Genomic DNA, 15,444 nt, shown 5'->3' with positions numbered 1-15,444 from the left:
TGTGAGACTACTAAGAAGTTAGTTTCCTGAATTTTGACCAAGGTGCTTTTCTTTAACAACGAAGGAAGGTTCTTTTCTGGTCTCAGAAGAGAGGCGATGTGGTGAGCTCGTGCCAGCACACCAGGTTGTTAGATGACCCCGGGTCATGGTGTCAGAGCGGAGGCTGGCCTGAGAGCAGGGAGGGCTGTGGGGAATCGGACTGGCTCCCCCGGGTGCCCCCTTCATGGCACCCTGAGGCCCAGCCCCCCCCCCAGCAGGGCCTCGCACTGTGTCTGAAGGAGCTGGGGGAGGCACCCTCAGGGCGACTGGGGCTTTGGGGAGAGCCCCAGAGGCCGTGAGGGCTGGTTGGACAGCGTGACCTCATCCCGCCAGGCCTGGGTTCCGCAGCAGTGCTGGGGCCGGCAGGACTCTTGAGCCCAGAGCTGGCAGCAGAACCTTCTTGCCTTGTGGCTGTAGGGCCCCCAGGGGAAGGGCAGGTCTCCTAATGGGCCCAGTGAGGCCGGTGGCTGGGTTGGGGCTTGAGCACCAGCGTGTCCCTGGAAGCCATAGCCTCCCCGCGTGGGAAGCACAAGGTGCCCTGCGTGGCCGGCTCCAGCCTGAGGGCGGCCAGCGGGCAGCAGCCAGGGTGGGGCCTCTCTCCAGATGCCACAGGGGCTGGTGGAGACGGAGGGGGCTCAGGCTCCCCATGCGGAAGGAGCCCTGCCCCGGGCGCCCTGTGGGTTGTACTGTGGCTGCTGCCGCCCCGACAGTGCCTTGACTGTGCCTGGGCTGTTCGGGGACCCCCGGCACTGCCCCCAGGCATCCGAGGGAGCATCTGGTGGGGGCAGCTCCATGCTGCCCGGGGCGGGAGCTGGCCGGTCACGGAGCTGTGGGGGCACACGAGCCGCGAGGGCGCTGGGGGTGGGTGGAGGCCAACCCGGAGGAGCAGCTGTGCCGAAGGGGCCCTGCGCCCCGCCCCCGCCCCGGCACAGGGACAGCAGGGCCCACCGAGACTCAGACTCGCGGGTCACCTGTGGGCTGGAGCTGCCTGTGGAAGGCGGTGCGGCCTCAGCAGAAACGGAGCATCACTGTCTCTGTCAGCCGAACGGGCGCTCGCCAGACGCTTCTCCACAAACTGATTTAAAAAGGGCACTGCTCCGAAATCCTTGGAGATTGTGCTCGGGCGCTGGCGGTCGGGGGCGCCGGAGATGAAGCGATTGGGGCTCGAGTGGCTGAGTGGCAGCGCCCCGCTCAGGTGAGCGCCGCTTCCCAGAATAGACGTGCCCCTATCTGCACATCTGCTCCCGCTCGGTGCGGGGCGGGCGGCTGCCGGAGCCACTGTGGTCGTTAGAAATTATGAACAAGTTGCTCTCCGCTCAGTAAAACGGATGGGGCTTTAAATCGTGTGCCCTAGCGTTTCCCCACCTGGCAGGGGCTCGGCGTCCTCACCGCGCGCACAGCAGGCCGAGCTGGGGACGCTAATTCGGAACGTGGGATTCCAGTGTTCCAGAGCTTCTGACAGACGTGTCAGAGACGAGAACAAACACAGGGCCCCTGGCTGGCGCGATGCTGGGGAGGAGTCGGGAGCCCAGCTGGGAATGAGCCCTTCGGGTGGGCGTGAAGGTGGCTTTGTGTTGCTGTTGGTTTCTACGTATTGTTTTCCTTTTGACGTGGAGGTTTGGTCTTTGAGAAATATTTAAGCCAGTTTAAATATGTTTAACCGTTTGTTTTATAGAGCGTGTCTCTGCTCTGTTTGGAAGCAGCTGGGGATAAATCTCCAGTAGATCAATGGGGGCATCATTCGGTAGATTTAGCTTCTGGTCCTGCTGCTGTGGGAGAGGTGTAATAACCGTGCCTGCTACATTCGTTACACTGATAAAAATCCTTTATAAACTTTTAAATTGCTTGCGGTTTAATTATGTGGCCAAGATCACCAGTTATTTTGTATTGTGTAATTAACAAAATATTAATTTCCTACCAACTAATATGTCTAAGAAAATTAACTTCAAGCATCAGTTTATATAAACTATCAACAGGGTTTTTTTTTTTAAAATGGCTGGGTTGTAGGTTTAAGTGGGTAAAATACTCATGTGGGTGTTTTCGTCCTCACCGATCGCCAGTCTGATGCGGCGGCCGCAGGGTCCGGACAGCGAGCGCATCTCACTCTGTCCAAAAGCAGACATCACCCCCGCGTGGCTCTGGGAGGCTTTCCTTCCAGCCAGCCGCTGGCTGCCTGCCCAGAGCGGCCTCCCCTGCGACGGGCCTTCTCTGGCCTCGGGCTGGGGCCCTGGATGCTCTTGCTGCCATTGTGTCCGACAAGTTGTCTGTGCCTTGGGAGCCACGAGTGCCGGCTTCCTGTAGGTGAAAAGGACAGAGCAGGAAGCCCCAGAATGAAATGTTGAATGAGTCAGGCACCCCAGGGAGGCAGGGAAACTAAATCAGCGCAGTCGGGACCTTGTGCTCGGCAGGGCCAGTAAACAACCTTCCCGGAGACGCGACTCCCTCCATCACGCTGAAGGCCATGTGGCTGCAGTGCCGGGAGCCACCGGGGGAGGGGTCCTCGTGCATCCCGCTCTTCTCACCGGGGCTGGGAGAGCACACTAGGCTCCCCAGTACTCAGGGCCGGCCCTTTCCCCTGCACCCTGGGGCCCAGCAGCCCAGCCACACCGCACCACGCCACGCCTGGCTCTCCCTGCACTGCTGTGCACCCCTTGCTCCTGAACACCTTCATGTATCATCCCTTTGATTCTACAAGAGGCCCTGTGAGGTGGATTATGTCACTACCCCATTACACAGGTGGGAAGACTGAGTCTGGGGGGTTGTGTGAGCCTTGGCCTGCAAGATCCCTGGCCCCCTGTGTTTTGCCTGTGAAGGTTGGGCTGAGGGAGGAGAGCACGCACAGCGGGTTTTCCTGTTCTTGTGTGGATGCCGCTTCCTTGGGTGGTGAGAACTGGGGAAATGGCTCGCTCTAACCAGGACGCCCTGTGCGTTCCATGGGCTGTGCTGTCAGGTGGCCCAGGTGAGAGCGTATCCTGTCCAGCTGCTCAGCCGCTCCCATGGGCCGCTCCCTGATCGCTGGCCTCCCCAGGGTGGCTGCCGCGGAGGAGACGGTGCCCGTCGGCACCACAGCCCCGCAATCGCTCGAGGTACCGCCTGTGGCTCCTGGGTCACTACCTGTGCTGGGTTATGTTGGGTGACGGATGCGCCCACACCCAGCAGAGCTTTTGGCCCAGCCTTGGCCTGGAAGTGGACGTCTGGTGTCTCGTTGGCCCGCAGCGTGCTTTCTTGCACAGCCGGCACGCAGTTTCCAAGGTGAGAACCTCATCCCATGCCGATTTGGATCAGACAAGAAAGGGGGCCGCGGTCACTCTGGAACTCGGTGACGCCGATCTGCACGAGTCCTTGTCTGCGTCCACGCAGGCCCTGCATGGCCAGGGTGGTGGTGCCCGGGGGTTCCTGTTCCCTCGTGCTTGCCCTGGTCAGCCCCTGCCCTGGTCAGCCCCGGCCCCACGTCCTCTGCCCCCTCTGCCCTCTGAAGTCGCGTCCCCAGCCGCTGGAGATGCGCATGAGATATTGGCCTGGCTGGGCAATTTGCACGGCCTTCCAGGGAGGGCATTAGCATATAAATAGCAGATGCAACGAGGACCATCACAGCTGAGCACGTTTAATTTTTAGTTTATAAGATAGAATGGGGTTTTAAATGCATGGCCATCAAGCCGCTGAAAGACAAATGCAGTTTGGAGCTCACTTGTCTGACGAGGCCTTACATCATTTTTTTTTTAAAAAAAGGGAAACAGACACACATAAAACTGAACAAAAGTGATTTCTTGGGTGAAAAGTAATTGAGATTGCGCACCGAGTTAATTAGATCGTACAAAATTTATTTAACGGTCCCAGCTGCATCTCAGGCGTGCGTTTGGCGGGCAGACCCGCTCCCAGAGCCAGGTCGCTCTTCCTGTTCCTCCTCAAATAGTAACCCGATACCCCCACTGCTGTGAGCTGATTGTGTTGTATATTTTAGCCATTTTAGTGCTTGTTTAATTATGATCCCGGAGGCTCATTTTTCTAAATCCTCTTAACTGTGGGTGCGGATCGTTTGTATGAAACCGGCGAAAGGCCCTCCTCTGCGCCTCCCCGCGGGCTGCCTGGCGTCTCCCAAAGGGCCACCCAGAGCGGGAGGCCTTCAGTGGGCCACAGGGCTCTGACCGCCTGCCCGGGGCCTCCCAGGCTGCCTGCCCAGGGACTCCACCTGTTGGAGAAGGTGGGTGCACAGCCCGGACGTGGCGGGGGTGAGGTGAGGGGCTGCAAAATGAGGACAGTTCATGAGTCGACCCCATTTTGAGGACCACCCACCTTCAGCCAGTCGCTTCCTCGGCGTGATCTCCTTCCTTCCCAGGATCCTCAGGACATCCACACACCCCTGCCCCACCCCCTGCCCATTGCCTTGCCTCCCTCAGGGCTGGGTTCTGGCCAGTCCGTGACTTTTGACCTTGAGGACAGGTGGCCACCTCCCTGTCCCACCCCAGGACTGGCTTCTTCCTGCTGGCCTCAGTTTCCCCAGGCCGTGCTGTTTTGCCGGGGTCTTAGGGCTTTCTGGCCTGGTTGGTGGTGGTGTTCCTGTTCTCTGAGCTGGCGTTTGGCATGAGGCCCTGGAGCCTGTCACACAGGCGTCACTGCAGTGGTGACTGTGCCTGGTCGTAGGGGTGCCTCGGCCTCTGGACAGCGGATGTCATTGCCCTTCCCCCGGTGCTCGGGGATTTCAGAGAGCCGATGCAGCCCTGGGAACTCCACGTTGCACTTGGAGGCTTTCGAGCGTGGATTTGTGGATTCGGTATTAGCAGCAAAGTCCGTCTCCGGCCCGGTGTCCCTGCAGTTCCAGGGGGCCACCCGCGGCTGGAGAGCTCACCGGTCACATGCACAAGTGGGTTGCTGCAGAGGCCAGCGCCCCAGCTGCGGGGACACTGAGGGGGCAGCTCTTGCTCTGGTGGGTCCTCCTGGAGGTGGGTGCAGCCTGGCATGGCGTGATCAGTGCTAATTTAAGAACAAAGAGCAGCCCAGGGTTCCGTATTTCATCACAGGAATAAACGGTTTTAGTTGGGGAGAAAGAGGGTATAAGTCCTAATAGTTAGCTGAGCAGCTGAATATTTTTTAGGAAATGAAAATTTAGTAAAAGTCCCTGGTGAAATTGAAGGGTGTGAGCGGTAAGCGTAGTATTTTATGAAAATGACCCCCATATTTAAAATCCGGTGCTCTCTGTTATGCATTGTAGCACCCAGCCCACATCTACCTTTTAGAAAATTAAAACACATAAATTCTGTTTAGTGTTTGATACGCACTGCACTAGCCGGGAGCGTAATGCCCTAAAACCTTGGGCTGCTTTCCACCTTTCATAAATTCCTGGGTAGATTCTATACAAAAATAATTTTCAGGTCCGCGGCTCATTGTTATTCAAACGTGATTGATCGCCATCATTTGCCCCGCTCGGGAGCTAAGTGCCCCTGTCATTTCCAAAGAGTATAATTGGGACGTTTCACAGGTCAGTGGTGGAGACAGGCTTCCCTTTTGATCAGTGTTAGACTGATAACAAAAAATTACAGTTTCCGATGATTAATGTCTCCCGTGCTGCCCAGATGCACGGCCGTGGGTTGTACCCAAACACAGTGCATTTGCATCTGATTATGCTTCTTGGGGGCGGGCGTCCCGGCCGCAGGTATGGCAGGCCACCACCAGGCCTGGCTCTGCAGTGACTGGCAGCTGTGGGGGGGCTTCCGGCGTCTGTGACTCAGCTGAGCCTGGTGTGGCCTCCCGCCCTGGGTGTCACCCAGACTCTCCATCCTCCCTACTGGCCTCGACGGTACCCCTGAGGTGTGCTGTGGAGAAAGATTTCGGAAGTGAAGGCGTGTGTCACAAGGTCCTGCGGAGTTTGCCCCGGTAGTCGGTGTTTATCTGACAGGAGTCTCCGTCCTGGATGTTTCCTTCAGTGGGATTGAAATTGTCTGTGGTGCAGGGTCCATTCCCCGGTCTGGCTGGGCGGGCCCCCGAGTGCTCAGGGGCGGTTGGCTGTGGCACAGGCGCTCCTGGTTCCTCCCCGCCGTGACCGTCTCGGGAAGAACCGATCCCGTGGGGTTTGCTCTCCCCCAGGTCCTGTCCTAGGGCTGTGGGGTCACTGAGAATGTGGAGCCAGCTGTAGAAGCCCGACTCCCCCAGCGTGTGGCGGCCCCAACCCCTGCTCCGTGGAGGACCTGCACGGAAGGCCTGGTGCCGCCCACCAGCGGGGTGGGGGCAGAGGGTCTGGGTCTTGTAGAAAGGAAGCCGGCCCCATGCAGTTCAGGTTAGGCGGAGGCAGCCACCAGGTGGGCCCCTCACCACACTGACCTGGGTGGGGAAGGGGGCCTCATCCAAAGGAAACTGTTATTTTGGGGCATTTTAACAGTTATTCTTAAGGACAGAATATTCCAGAAGTGCCGTGGTCACACCAACATCCCCAGAGCTGCCCTGAGAACGGACAGATGCTTTGGCCTGGAGGGAGGGGCGGCCCTGCCTCTCGCTGGGTGAAATCCGTCTCCCGGGGCTCTGGAAACCCACCTACTCCCCCGCCTCTCCCATGCGTTTCAAGGGGCGCCAGGCGCTGGGGCAGGTTTATATGTGGCGTGGAAGCGGAACTGCGGATCTGGCTTGAGCTCAGGGGTGGGGCCAGGCCTAGAGATGATCTTCGGTCTTCAGTGCTGCTACACAGCCCACGCTCGACCCAGCCTGGAGAACGGTCTCCGCACAGGCAGGACTGGGAACCTCCAGGCCTCTGTGTTGTGCTCATACACAGGTCTGGGGGTGTTTCCACAGGTGGCAGCCCCATGGGACAGGGACGAGGACGAGGATGACGGGGACTTTGTCGAGGTCCCAGAGAAGGAAGGGTATGAGGCCTGCATCCCTGACCACCTGCGGCCTGAGTACGGTGAGTGTAGCTGGGGTGGGCAGGGTCCTGTTAAGGATGCTGACCCCTGGGGCGTGACCTCACATCTGGGTTCTGGGGCCCCCTGAGCAGGGGAGCCAGCCTTGTTGGGCACGCTGTCTGCTCACACTGCAGGTCTGTCACTGAAAATCATGCAATTCTCTTTTTGTGCCCTAGCTCCTCTTGGTCCGGGGCTTCTCCCCAAGGCCTGCCCCACAATGGGCTCCTGCCTCCCTGTGGTGGGCAGGCCCCAGCGTGCATTCAGTGGGCACAGCCAGGCCGGCGCCACACCAGGGGCAGCCCCTGGGGACACATAAGTCTCAGCACTGGGGAGCGAGTCCAGGAGTGGGGTGGGCACCCCAGAGCAGAGAGGAAGCTCGCACGGCTCCTGTGCCCCGGGGAGAGTGCTGTGGGTGTGCGGTTTGACTCCGAGGTGGCGGGAGACTGGTGGCCGCTCTCCAGGCTCCTTGGTTCCCAGGTCCCGCTGGCTGGGGCATCCCCGCTTTACCGTCTGCCTAGTCACGGACTCCGCGTCTGGCCCAGGACACCTCTGCAGCTCGTGGTGGAGGAGGGTTGCTCCTTGGGAAGTGAAGGCCCAGCTGTGACTGGTCTTTCTTGTCTGGGGTTTCCTTTCCCGTCTGCATCCCAGGATGGTGGCTGTCTGGCGAGAAGGGGTGTGTGCTCTCGGGATCTACCCAGCACACACACAGGAGGCAAATAAAAACAAGACCCATGGCTTTTGTGAATAAACAGGCCGGTGGATTTCTCTCTGAGTCTGTAAGGTGGAACGTGAATTTGGGAACGGAGTTTAGACGGCGGGCAGCTCGGGGGTGGTGCTGTGGCCCAGTAGGGGCATCACGCCAAAGTAGCACGTCCAGACCTGACGCCTGCCGTTCGTGCAGCCCCGGTTCGTCTCCTGCTTGCCCTCCGCCAGCCCGGTGACCTCTCCCCAGGCTCCAGAGTGGACACGGAAGCAGTGAGCCCCTGCTCCCTGCCTGCCAGGGCCCGCCTGCGTGCCTCGTCCTCTGCTCCAGCCATGCAGGCCTTCACTTCTTAGCTTTTGGGTCTTCCTCTGACCACTAGGCAACCCTCCTGCCCTTCGTTCTTCTGTGCCTGAAATGGCCTTCTGCCATCCCCGGTTTATGCTGCTGTCCCCCCCAGAGCAGGGGCTCCCTGTGGCCAGAGGCCTCACCTGTTCTACAAGGTACCTGGGGGTTGCCTAAGGCTGTTAGGGGCAGTGACCACCCTCCCGTGCATGCCCAGGCTGGAGACCAGCAGAATCCCGGCCACACCCGAGGCCGCCTGTGCTCAGGCTGGGACAGTGGGCAGTGGGGGCAGGATCGCCAGGGAACAGACCACTCAGTGTGGTCACTTCTCCAGGTTTCTGCAGCGGAGGATTCTGGTGACAGGCAGCCCCTGCCTGAGCGCCACCGGCGGCTGGCAAGGTGACCAGCAGAGGCTTTGAGGCCGTGGGCCCTGCCTCTAGTGCCTGGAAGCCCCACACTGACCCTCAGCTAGTCATCTCACCGAGGCTTCCCAGCTGCAGACACTTGCCCTGGCCCTCAGCACGTCCTGCTTGGAGGGCACTGAGCCCTTTCCACAGAAGGGAGAGCTTGCCTCTGGCCTGGGGCCATGCTTGGTGGCCAGTTCTGATAACAGCAGTGAGCACAGCTGTAGTCCGCAGAACACTTCGTCTGCGCCACGTCTACTCTGCCACGGAGGCCACGGCCCCCAGCAGGGACAGTGGGGCTGCCGCCACTCCAGCTGGCAAGGTGCTAACCAGGAATGGCAGAGGGGCCCGCCATGCTCATAGGACACGCGCCTGGACTCAGCCCAGCCCTGGCACCACAGTGGGTGAACCTGCCTCCAGGTGTTGCTGGCTGGGGCCCCAGCCACGACAGAGCAGAGATAAGCTGTCCCCACTGAGATAGTCCTGATCCCAACGGTCTGCAGACGTCCTCCACTGAGCTCTGGGGTGTTTGTCCAGCAGCAGGCAGGCGGGATGCGTCTTCTGCGCTCCTGTGGCCCCTGACATCCCCTTCCTCCTGAGGCCAGCAGGGCCCGAGACCCTGGTGCCCATGGCCACGCCAGCCCCGTGGAGGGCACCTTGGGAGCCCAGGGAGGGAGGCAGAGACCCCGTTGGTCTTGCTGCCACTGGCTCACCCCTTTTCTCTGAGAGGCTCCCAACATCCTATCCATAACCTGGAAGGTCATGCCGGCGGCTGACGTGGATCTGGGCCACGTGCCGCCCATCTGCATTCACAGACAGGTGGGCTACGGAGGGTCTGGGCAGCGATGGACCCAGCCTGGCCAGGGCCACAGGGTCCCGAGCCTGTGCAGGGTCGACTGCATCCCCAAGACAGCCGTGCCCCCGTGCGGGGGCCGCCCTGGCCACCACCCTAAGTCCCACTCTGACCCCCGGCGGGCCCGGGGGCCCTGGAGGTTTCCAAACACAGAAGTGTGCCGGGGCGAGTCAGTTCATAACACTGGTTTATATTCCGCCACTGTTTTCTCAATTAAATGCAGGCGAACCTGCAGTAGATACGTCTAAATCCACACGGCTGCGGAAGCTGGTGCTTTTTCTTGCTCATTTCTTTCTCTGAATTTTCACCGAGGGGCTTTTATCTTCCCCTTAATCCTACCATTTCTGTCAGGACATAATCTCTTTCTCAAATTTACATTTTAATTACAAGGCCAGCTGAACTAGGTAAAATCAATAATGTCAAGCTCGGCGGCCTAACTCCGCGCGGAAGCCGCAGCCTCTCCATTTCCCGCTATCGATTCATCGCTCCCGCCCTGTCTGCCTTACTGCTCCAGGCAAATGGGTGCCACTTGGTCAATTTAAACAAAAAAGGGGATTTGGGCATTTGTAGGATTCTTTCTAAAAGCAACCGTGGGAGTAAATTTGAGCCGGGCTCCGTAGGCGAGGCCCGCGCCCTCGGACGGCTGGGCGCAGCTGGCGAGGCTGTGCGGCCGTGGTGCGTGGCCACCGGCTCCGCCTCGAATGCTCGCTCCCGGGCCTGAGGAAGGCCGACTGCTTTTTGGGGTTTTACTTTGAAAGCGTGTGTCAGCGAGATTGATTTTCTACAACAATGTGAAAATGGTAGTGTTTTTAGCGCCCTGAGTATTTGCTCTAACACGCTTACCCATCTTTTTAATGGTTTAAAACAACAAATCAATGAAAAATATATTTCATTCTTGTAACTCCTAGGAATTCTCATATTGATCCTTAGGCTGTGATTGTATCCATCTAAATGCCACAATGCCCACTTATCAGCCCTCCCCTCCCCCCTGCCCCGGGCGCGTGCATGTGGTGCGTGCACACTCGGGCTGACGGACCGCGACAGGCTCTGCGGCAGTTAGCGATACGCCTCGTCAGCATCCCGAGTAGGGGTGTTGGGGGAGTTTTGGGGAGCTGGGGCTAGGGCGTCCTGGTGATGATGGAGCCTGGTCCGGGGTCCCCACCCTGGGAGACCCATCAGGCCCTAGTGTCTCTGTCCTCCACTCTCAGCCGCGGGAACCTGAGAAAGGGCAGCGGGCAGGCTGGCAGGGCGTTGGGAGTAGGTGAGGGCAGATGTTTCCTGCGAAGGGCCTGTGGGCTTCTGGAACCCCGCGAAACCAGGTGCGTGTGGCCACGTGCCAGGAAAACCACGCGCAGAAAGCGGCCCGGCTGCTGACGCCCTCGACACTGCGAAGGACTGGGGTGGCCGTCTCCGGGTCGAGTCAGGCTGCCCTGCTGCAGAGTGCCCACACCCGAAGCAGATGCGGTCCCTCCCAGCGGCACCAGCCCAGCGAGGCCCTTCCTTGTGTCCTGAATGGCTGGGAAGCCTTCCCTGGTGTCCAGTCCTCAGTGCTGCCACGTCCCTTCCAGTTTTCTGTCAAAATCCAGTATTCACGAGTCGGTGTCAGGGGTGCTGGGTGGAGCTGTGTGCTCAGGGAGGGGGTGTCGGAGTGTGTGTGTCAGTTCCCAACGTCTGGGTCTCCACTGCCCTTTGCTTTGCTCCTTCTGACTGCTCTGTGGCCCAGGGACGTGGTCGGGGGACCCTGAGGTCCCCTCGGTCCTCCTGCCTGGTGGTCCTGTGAGGCGTGCGTGTGCTCCAAAGGGTTTCGCGGATGCAGCGCCCCCTGCGGCTGTGGATTTGGCCTTTTTGATCTGTTCTGTGAGGGTCCGGAGAGCCGGCCACGGCGAGCCCCGGAGCTGCTTACTGCGTGCGCCACATCTCCCCCCGTGTGTGCGTTCTGAGCCTGAAACCCGGCTGTGCCGGCGACACTGCTGTCTGTCCCCGCGGTCTCTGCCCCACTTGCAGGCTAAGTCCGCGTGGCCATCTTCAGCGTCATTGTTTTGTTGACCGTTTGTTTTACTGGGTCTCGTGTGGACCACAAATTGCTGAAGGTTTTAGAACTAATTTGCCTTTTAGCTGAGTTTAATCGTTTAACGAATCGTTCCTAGTTGCTCTATGTTCCAGGTACTTTATTGCCCACTTGTTGTATTTTTTCTCACCTTTCTTCTAGCTTTTAAAATATTCATTAAATATTAATAAAATTGTAAGATCATCGATTTTTCCTGAGGGTTCTCTCTCATTTTTGGAAGATTCATCCTCATGTTTTACATGCACAGTCGTGGGCACAGCGTGACGGCGTCTGCACTGCCCTCCCTCCGTGGCCCTCCCCAGCCCCGCGCCGTGCTCGCCCCGGTGCCCGCTCAGCTCTGGCGCTGGGTGTGCGGCGAGAGGCACAGCCATCGCTTTTGCACTTACACTCGCGCGCCTTGCCCCAAACTCACTTTCCTCCCTGACGGATCGATTACTTGCTCGAAGAGTGTTTTCGAAGCAGGCCTTCCGGTGGCTCCGGGAGGGGTCTTGTGTGTGCGAGGCCATCCCTCACAGGCACCGCGAGATGCTCGTGAGCTAGATGGACAGCGCTACGTGTGAACGTCCTTCCCTTCAGCCTTCTCAGGACGATCTCCTGAGACTTGGCGCTCACCGTCACTGTTAAGAACGCTGGTAGCGGTGCGATGCTTGTCTTTTGCGGTATCTGCCCTTTGTCTTGGGAAGCTTGGATCTTTCTCTTCATCCTTAACGTCTCTAAATTTCCTCGTAACTCTACCAGTCATGGTTTCTCCGTTTCTTTCTTGGCACTCACCGGGCCCTTTTGGTCTTTCCCAAATACCAGGAAAATTGGGTGTCTTATTTCTTCAGCCGTTTCCAAACTCCAGTAATTTTCTCTGTGCCTCCGGGGTCCAGTAGTAAGGACGCTGACACCTCGTGCTGCGCATTTGGTCTCCAACTTGAGCTGTGAAAGCTGCCCCCTGGCTTCGTCCCCCGCCCACTGCCCGCGGTACCCGCCTTTCACATGTGCCTCCACCTGCCTGGTGCGTCGTCAGCTCATTCCGTGTGGGGGGGGGGTCCCCACTCTCCCCTCCTCTTCCCAAGCTCCAATGTGCTCCGGGCCCCTTGGCCCTTGGGGAGTGTGCAGCACACTTGATCTGCTTGGCGTCTCGTCCTCTGGGACATGCCGCTCAGCCTGTTTCCTTCCTTCCTGGCAGCTCACCGTCCTTGACCTGTGAGCTGTGCTCAGCCTGCAGTGGGAGTGCTCAGTCCAGGCGCTTGGCTCCCACAGCTAGTTTGGGGTGGGGGTGATGCCCATGGGGGGCACAACTCTGGTGACGTCGTCACACTGGGTGCAGCCCTGGGACCCCGGCTTGCACGGCGACAGGGCAGTGTGGCTGTGCACCCCGCAGAGAGGGGCCCGCAGGGGTCAGGGAGGACCCTGACAGTGTTGGGGAACCTGCTTTCACCCTGTTCTGAGGACCCAGGGGTGGACGCTGGCCTGCGGAGGTCAGCGGCCTGGGCCCTCACCTCTGGCTGTCTCCTGTGGAGGTGCTGGGAGACACCAGCGTGGTGGCCTCATCCGGCTGGCTGCCGAGCAGGTGCCGCGAGAAGACTGGCTGTGGCCTAACACGTGCAGTCACTGCTGTGCAGGCCCTTGCGATGGAGCGCGGTGCCCCCGGGGTCGGTCTGAGGTCGTGGGAACGGTGGCTGGAAACAACACGTCTCTGTTCCAGGGCTGGAGAAGGACCCAGCTGCATGGGGCTTGCAGGCGGGGAAGACGACACGGAGGGGTGAGGAGGTGCACGACCCCACCTCTGCTGCTGCCCAGCTGCATCAGCTGCATGGACGCCTGCCCCCTCCCCCGAGCCCCAGGTGACTTCCAGACGCCCTGACTCTGCCCGGGGCGGTGACCTGCCAAGGCCCTTCTAGCTGTGTGGATGCGGCCCTGTGTGGCCCTGGCCGGGCGAGCACCCGCCAGCTTCTGCGCCTAGGGCAGGACTGGCGCGGGATAGAGGGGCTCCTCAGAGAGCTGGCGTGTCAGCCGGGGCGCAGGGGGCGGATGTCAGGGCACCCGCGGCCCCAGGGTGGAGACCGAAGATCCAAGACCAGCTCCCTGCACAGCTCCCTGGAGACAGCTGGGGCTTGGCACTGGCTTCCTACAGCCTCCGGTGGCTGCCTTGGAGCCCGGGCCCAAGGTGGCAGAGGTCGCTGCTCAAACGTGGTGACCCAGGGGCTCTGCGTCTGTGCCTGGGGAGGGTGGAGGACAAGAGGGAGAGGCAGGTGGCTGTGGCCGGCTCCTGCATGCACGTCCAGTGTGTGCTGTTCTTGCTCCAGGGCACCGGTGGGACCAGAGGCCGGGAAGCTGGCCGCAGAGCGAGCCCGGGCGCCTGTTGTGCCTTTTGGAGTGGACCTCTGCTACTGGGGCCAGGAGCAGCCGATGGCTGGGAAGATCCTCAAGTGAGTGTGGCTGTGTCTGGTCCCGCCTTTCCCCGCCAGTGAGCACAGCACCGGGCCCAGGGCCTCACTCTGCCTTACAGTCCCTGCGGGGGTGCTCACCACACACAGTCTCTAGTGGGACCATAGAACTGTGCCCCGGGGGTTTGGGGACTTTTTCTGAACCTTCCGGTAGTTCCCTGGGGAGACGTCCTGCATCATCGTCCTACGCAGTCTGGCATCGTGGGTGTGAAGGATGGGCTTCCTGGGCCCAGGGCCCTTCCTGGCCTGTCCTCGCCCCTCTGGTGCCCTGACTCAGACCTCGGTGCGGGCCAGGCCTGGGGCTCTGCAAGGACTTCCTGGGGAGCTGTCCCCTCGCTGTGCTGGCTGACGCGCTCTGTGGGGCCGCAGACGAGAAGGGGCCATAGTGCATCCAGTCCTTAACCTGTCGGGGAGCTTGCCCCCCAGGTGAGCCCCCGCCCCTCGCGCTGCCTGTCCTGCCAGGCTGGGGGCAGCCATGGAAGCTGTGGACGGGGAGGACTCTCGAGGTTTGACTTGTGGCACCTGCGACGGGGTCCAGAAGTCTTCGCGGTCTGCTCTCTTTGGGCTGCCCGGCCCGGGCCTTGCCCCCACGCGGTCCGGCGGCATCCCTGTGGTGGCTCTGAGAGTCTGGTGTTGCAGGTGTGACTCTGAGCACCGCTTCTGGAAGCCCAGCGAGGTGGACGCGGAGGTGGACAGTGCCGCCGTCTCGGAGATGCTGCAGAGCCGCTACATCACCTTTGCCGGGAAGTTCGAGCCCGTGCAGCACCGGTGCCGCGCCCCAAGGCCCGACGGCCGGCTCTGCGAGCGCCAGGACCGGCTGAAGGTGAGGCGGGGGCCGGGGCTGGTGAGGGCCACAGGCACGCGGGACGGTTGCTGCAGGCCCAGCCGGGCCAGGACAGGGTGGCCGGGTGGAGTGCCGGGCTCCAGCCGGTCAGTGTGAAGCTGGCCTTGGCCCTCCCCAGGGAGGGCTTGTCCGTGGCTGGCAGGCGTCGCTTAGCCACTGCCTCGTGCCCGGGGTTGGGAGTCGACACCCGGGACCTGGGGTGCTTGCATGTGTTCCCACGTCCCTGCTGTCCTCCTGAGCCCGCCCTGTGCTGACCGCCAGGTGGCCAGTGTGAAGGGTGGTGGGTTTGGCCAGGCTGATGGAGGCCCCAGCCTCTCTGCCGTCAGAACTGCTCTCCTTTTCGTCACAGTGCCCTTTCCACGGGAAGATCATCCCCAGAGACGACGCGGGCCGGCCCCTGCACCCGGAGGATAGGGCCTGGGAGCAGAGGCAGCAGCTGCAAAGGCAGGCAGGGCGTGCGGGTAGGTCTGGGGGCTGGAGCGATGGGCGGGTGCTGTGGGGGGACGGCCCGGGACCCTGGTGGCACCTGCCACCTCCAGCACGGTCGTAACGCATAGCAGCACCATGGGGGACACAGGCTTCTAGTTGGGCCACGTTTTCGTGTTGCTGCCACCGGGAGACACGGACTCACGGCCAGGAACCACCCCTGTGTTGTTTGGTGGTTCGGGTTCTGGGTCCTGAATCACATTTTTAAGGAAATAGGGGAGTGGAGGTAAGAAAAGTTACTGGCTGAAACCCGTGCCCCAGAGAGGAGAGCAGCACATCCCTGCCAGAGAGACACGTGCCCCGTCGCCTTGCCCACATCGCTCCCTCCGCAGGTCTGGGGCGTGGGCGTGCGCGTGCGGGCGTGCCCGGGGGGGGGGGGG

General features: G+C 60.7%; 1 protein-coding gene across 3 annotated transcripts in view; it reads left to right on the top strand.

The window, feature by feature from the left end:
- UVSSA (UV stimulated scaffold protein A) overlaps positions 1-15,444 on the top strand; it is a 32,729-nt gene that overhangs the window by 12,549 nt on the left and 4,736 nt on the right. For all 3 annotated transcript variants that reach the window (XM_040625341.1, XM_040625340.1, XM_040625339.1), the window contains exons 8-12: positions 6,820-6,931; positions 12,993-13,131; positions 13,594-13,716; positions 14,374-14,557; positions 14,928-15,039. In XM_040625341.1, coding sequence (XP_040481275.1) covers positions 6,820-6,931; positions 12,993-13,131; positions 13,594-13,716; positions 14,374-14,557; positions 14,928-15,039 — 670 coding nt within the window. The remainder of the gene's footprint in view (positions 1-6,819; positions 6,932-12,992; positions 13,132-13,593; positions 13,717-14,373; positions 14,558-14,927; positions 15,040-15,444) is intronic.

The sequence above is a fragment of the Ursus maritimus genome, unplaced genomic scaffold (assembly GCF_017311325.1).
Source record: "Ursus maritimus isolate PB19 unplaced genomic scaffold, ASM1731132v1 scaffold_8, whole genome shotgun sequence".
NCBI lineage: Eukaryota > Metazoa > Chordata > Mammalia > Carnivora > Ursidae > Ursus > Ursus maritimus.
The sequence above is the reverse complement of the archived record's forward strand: the minus strand, read 5'-3'. Positions and strand labels throughout refer to the sequence as shown.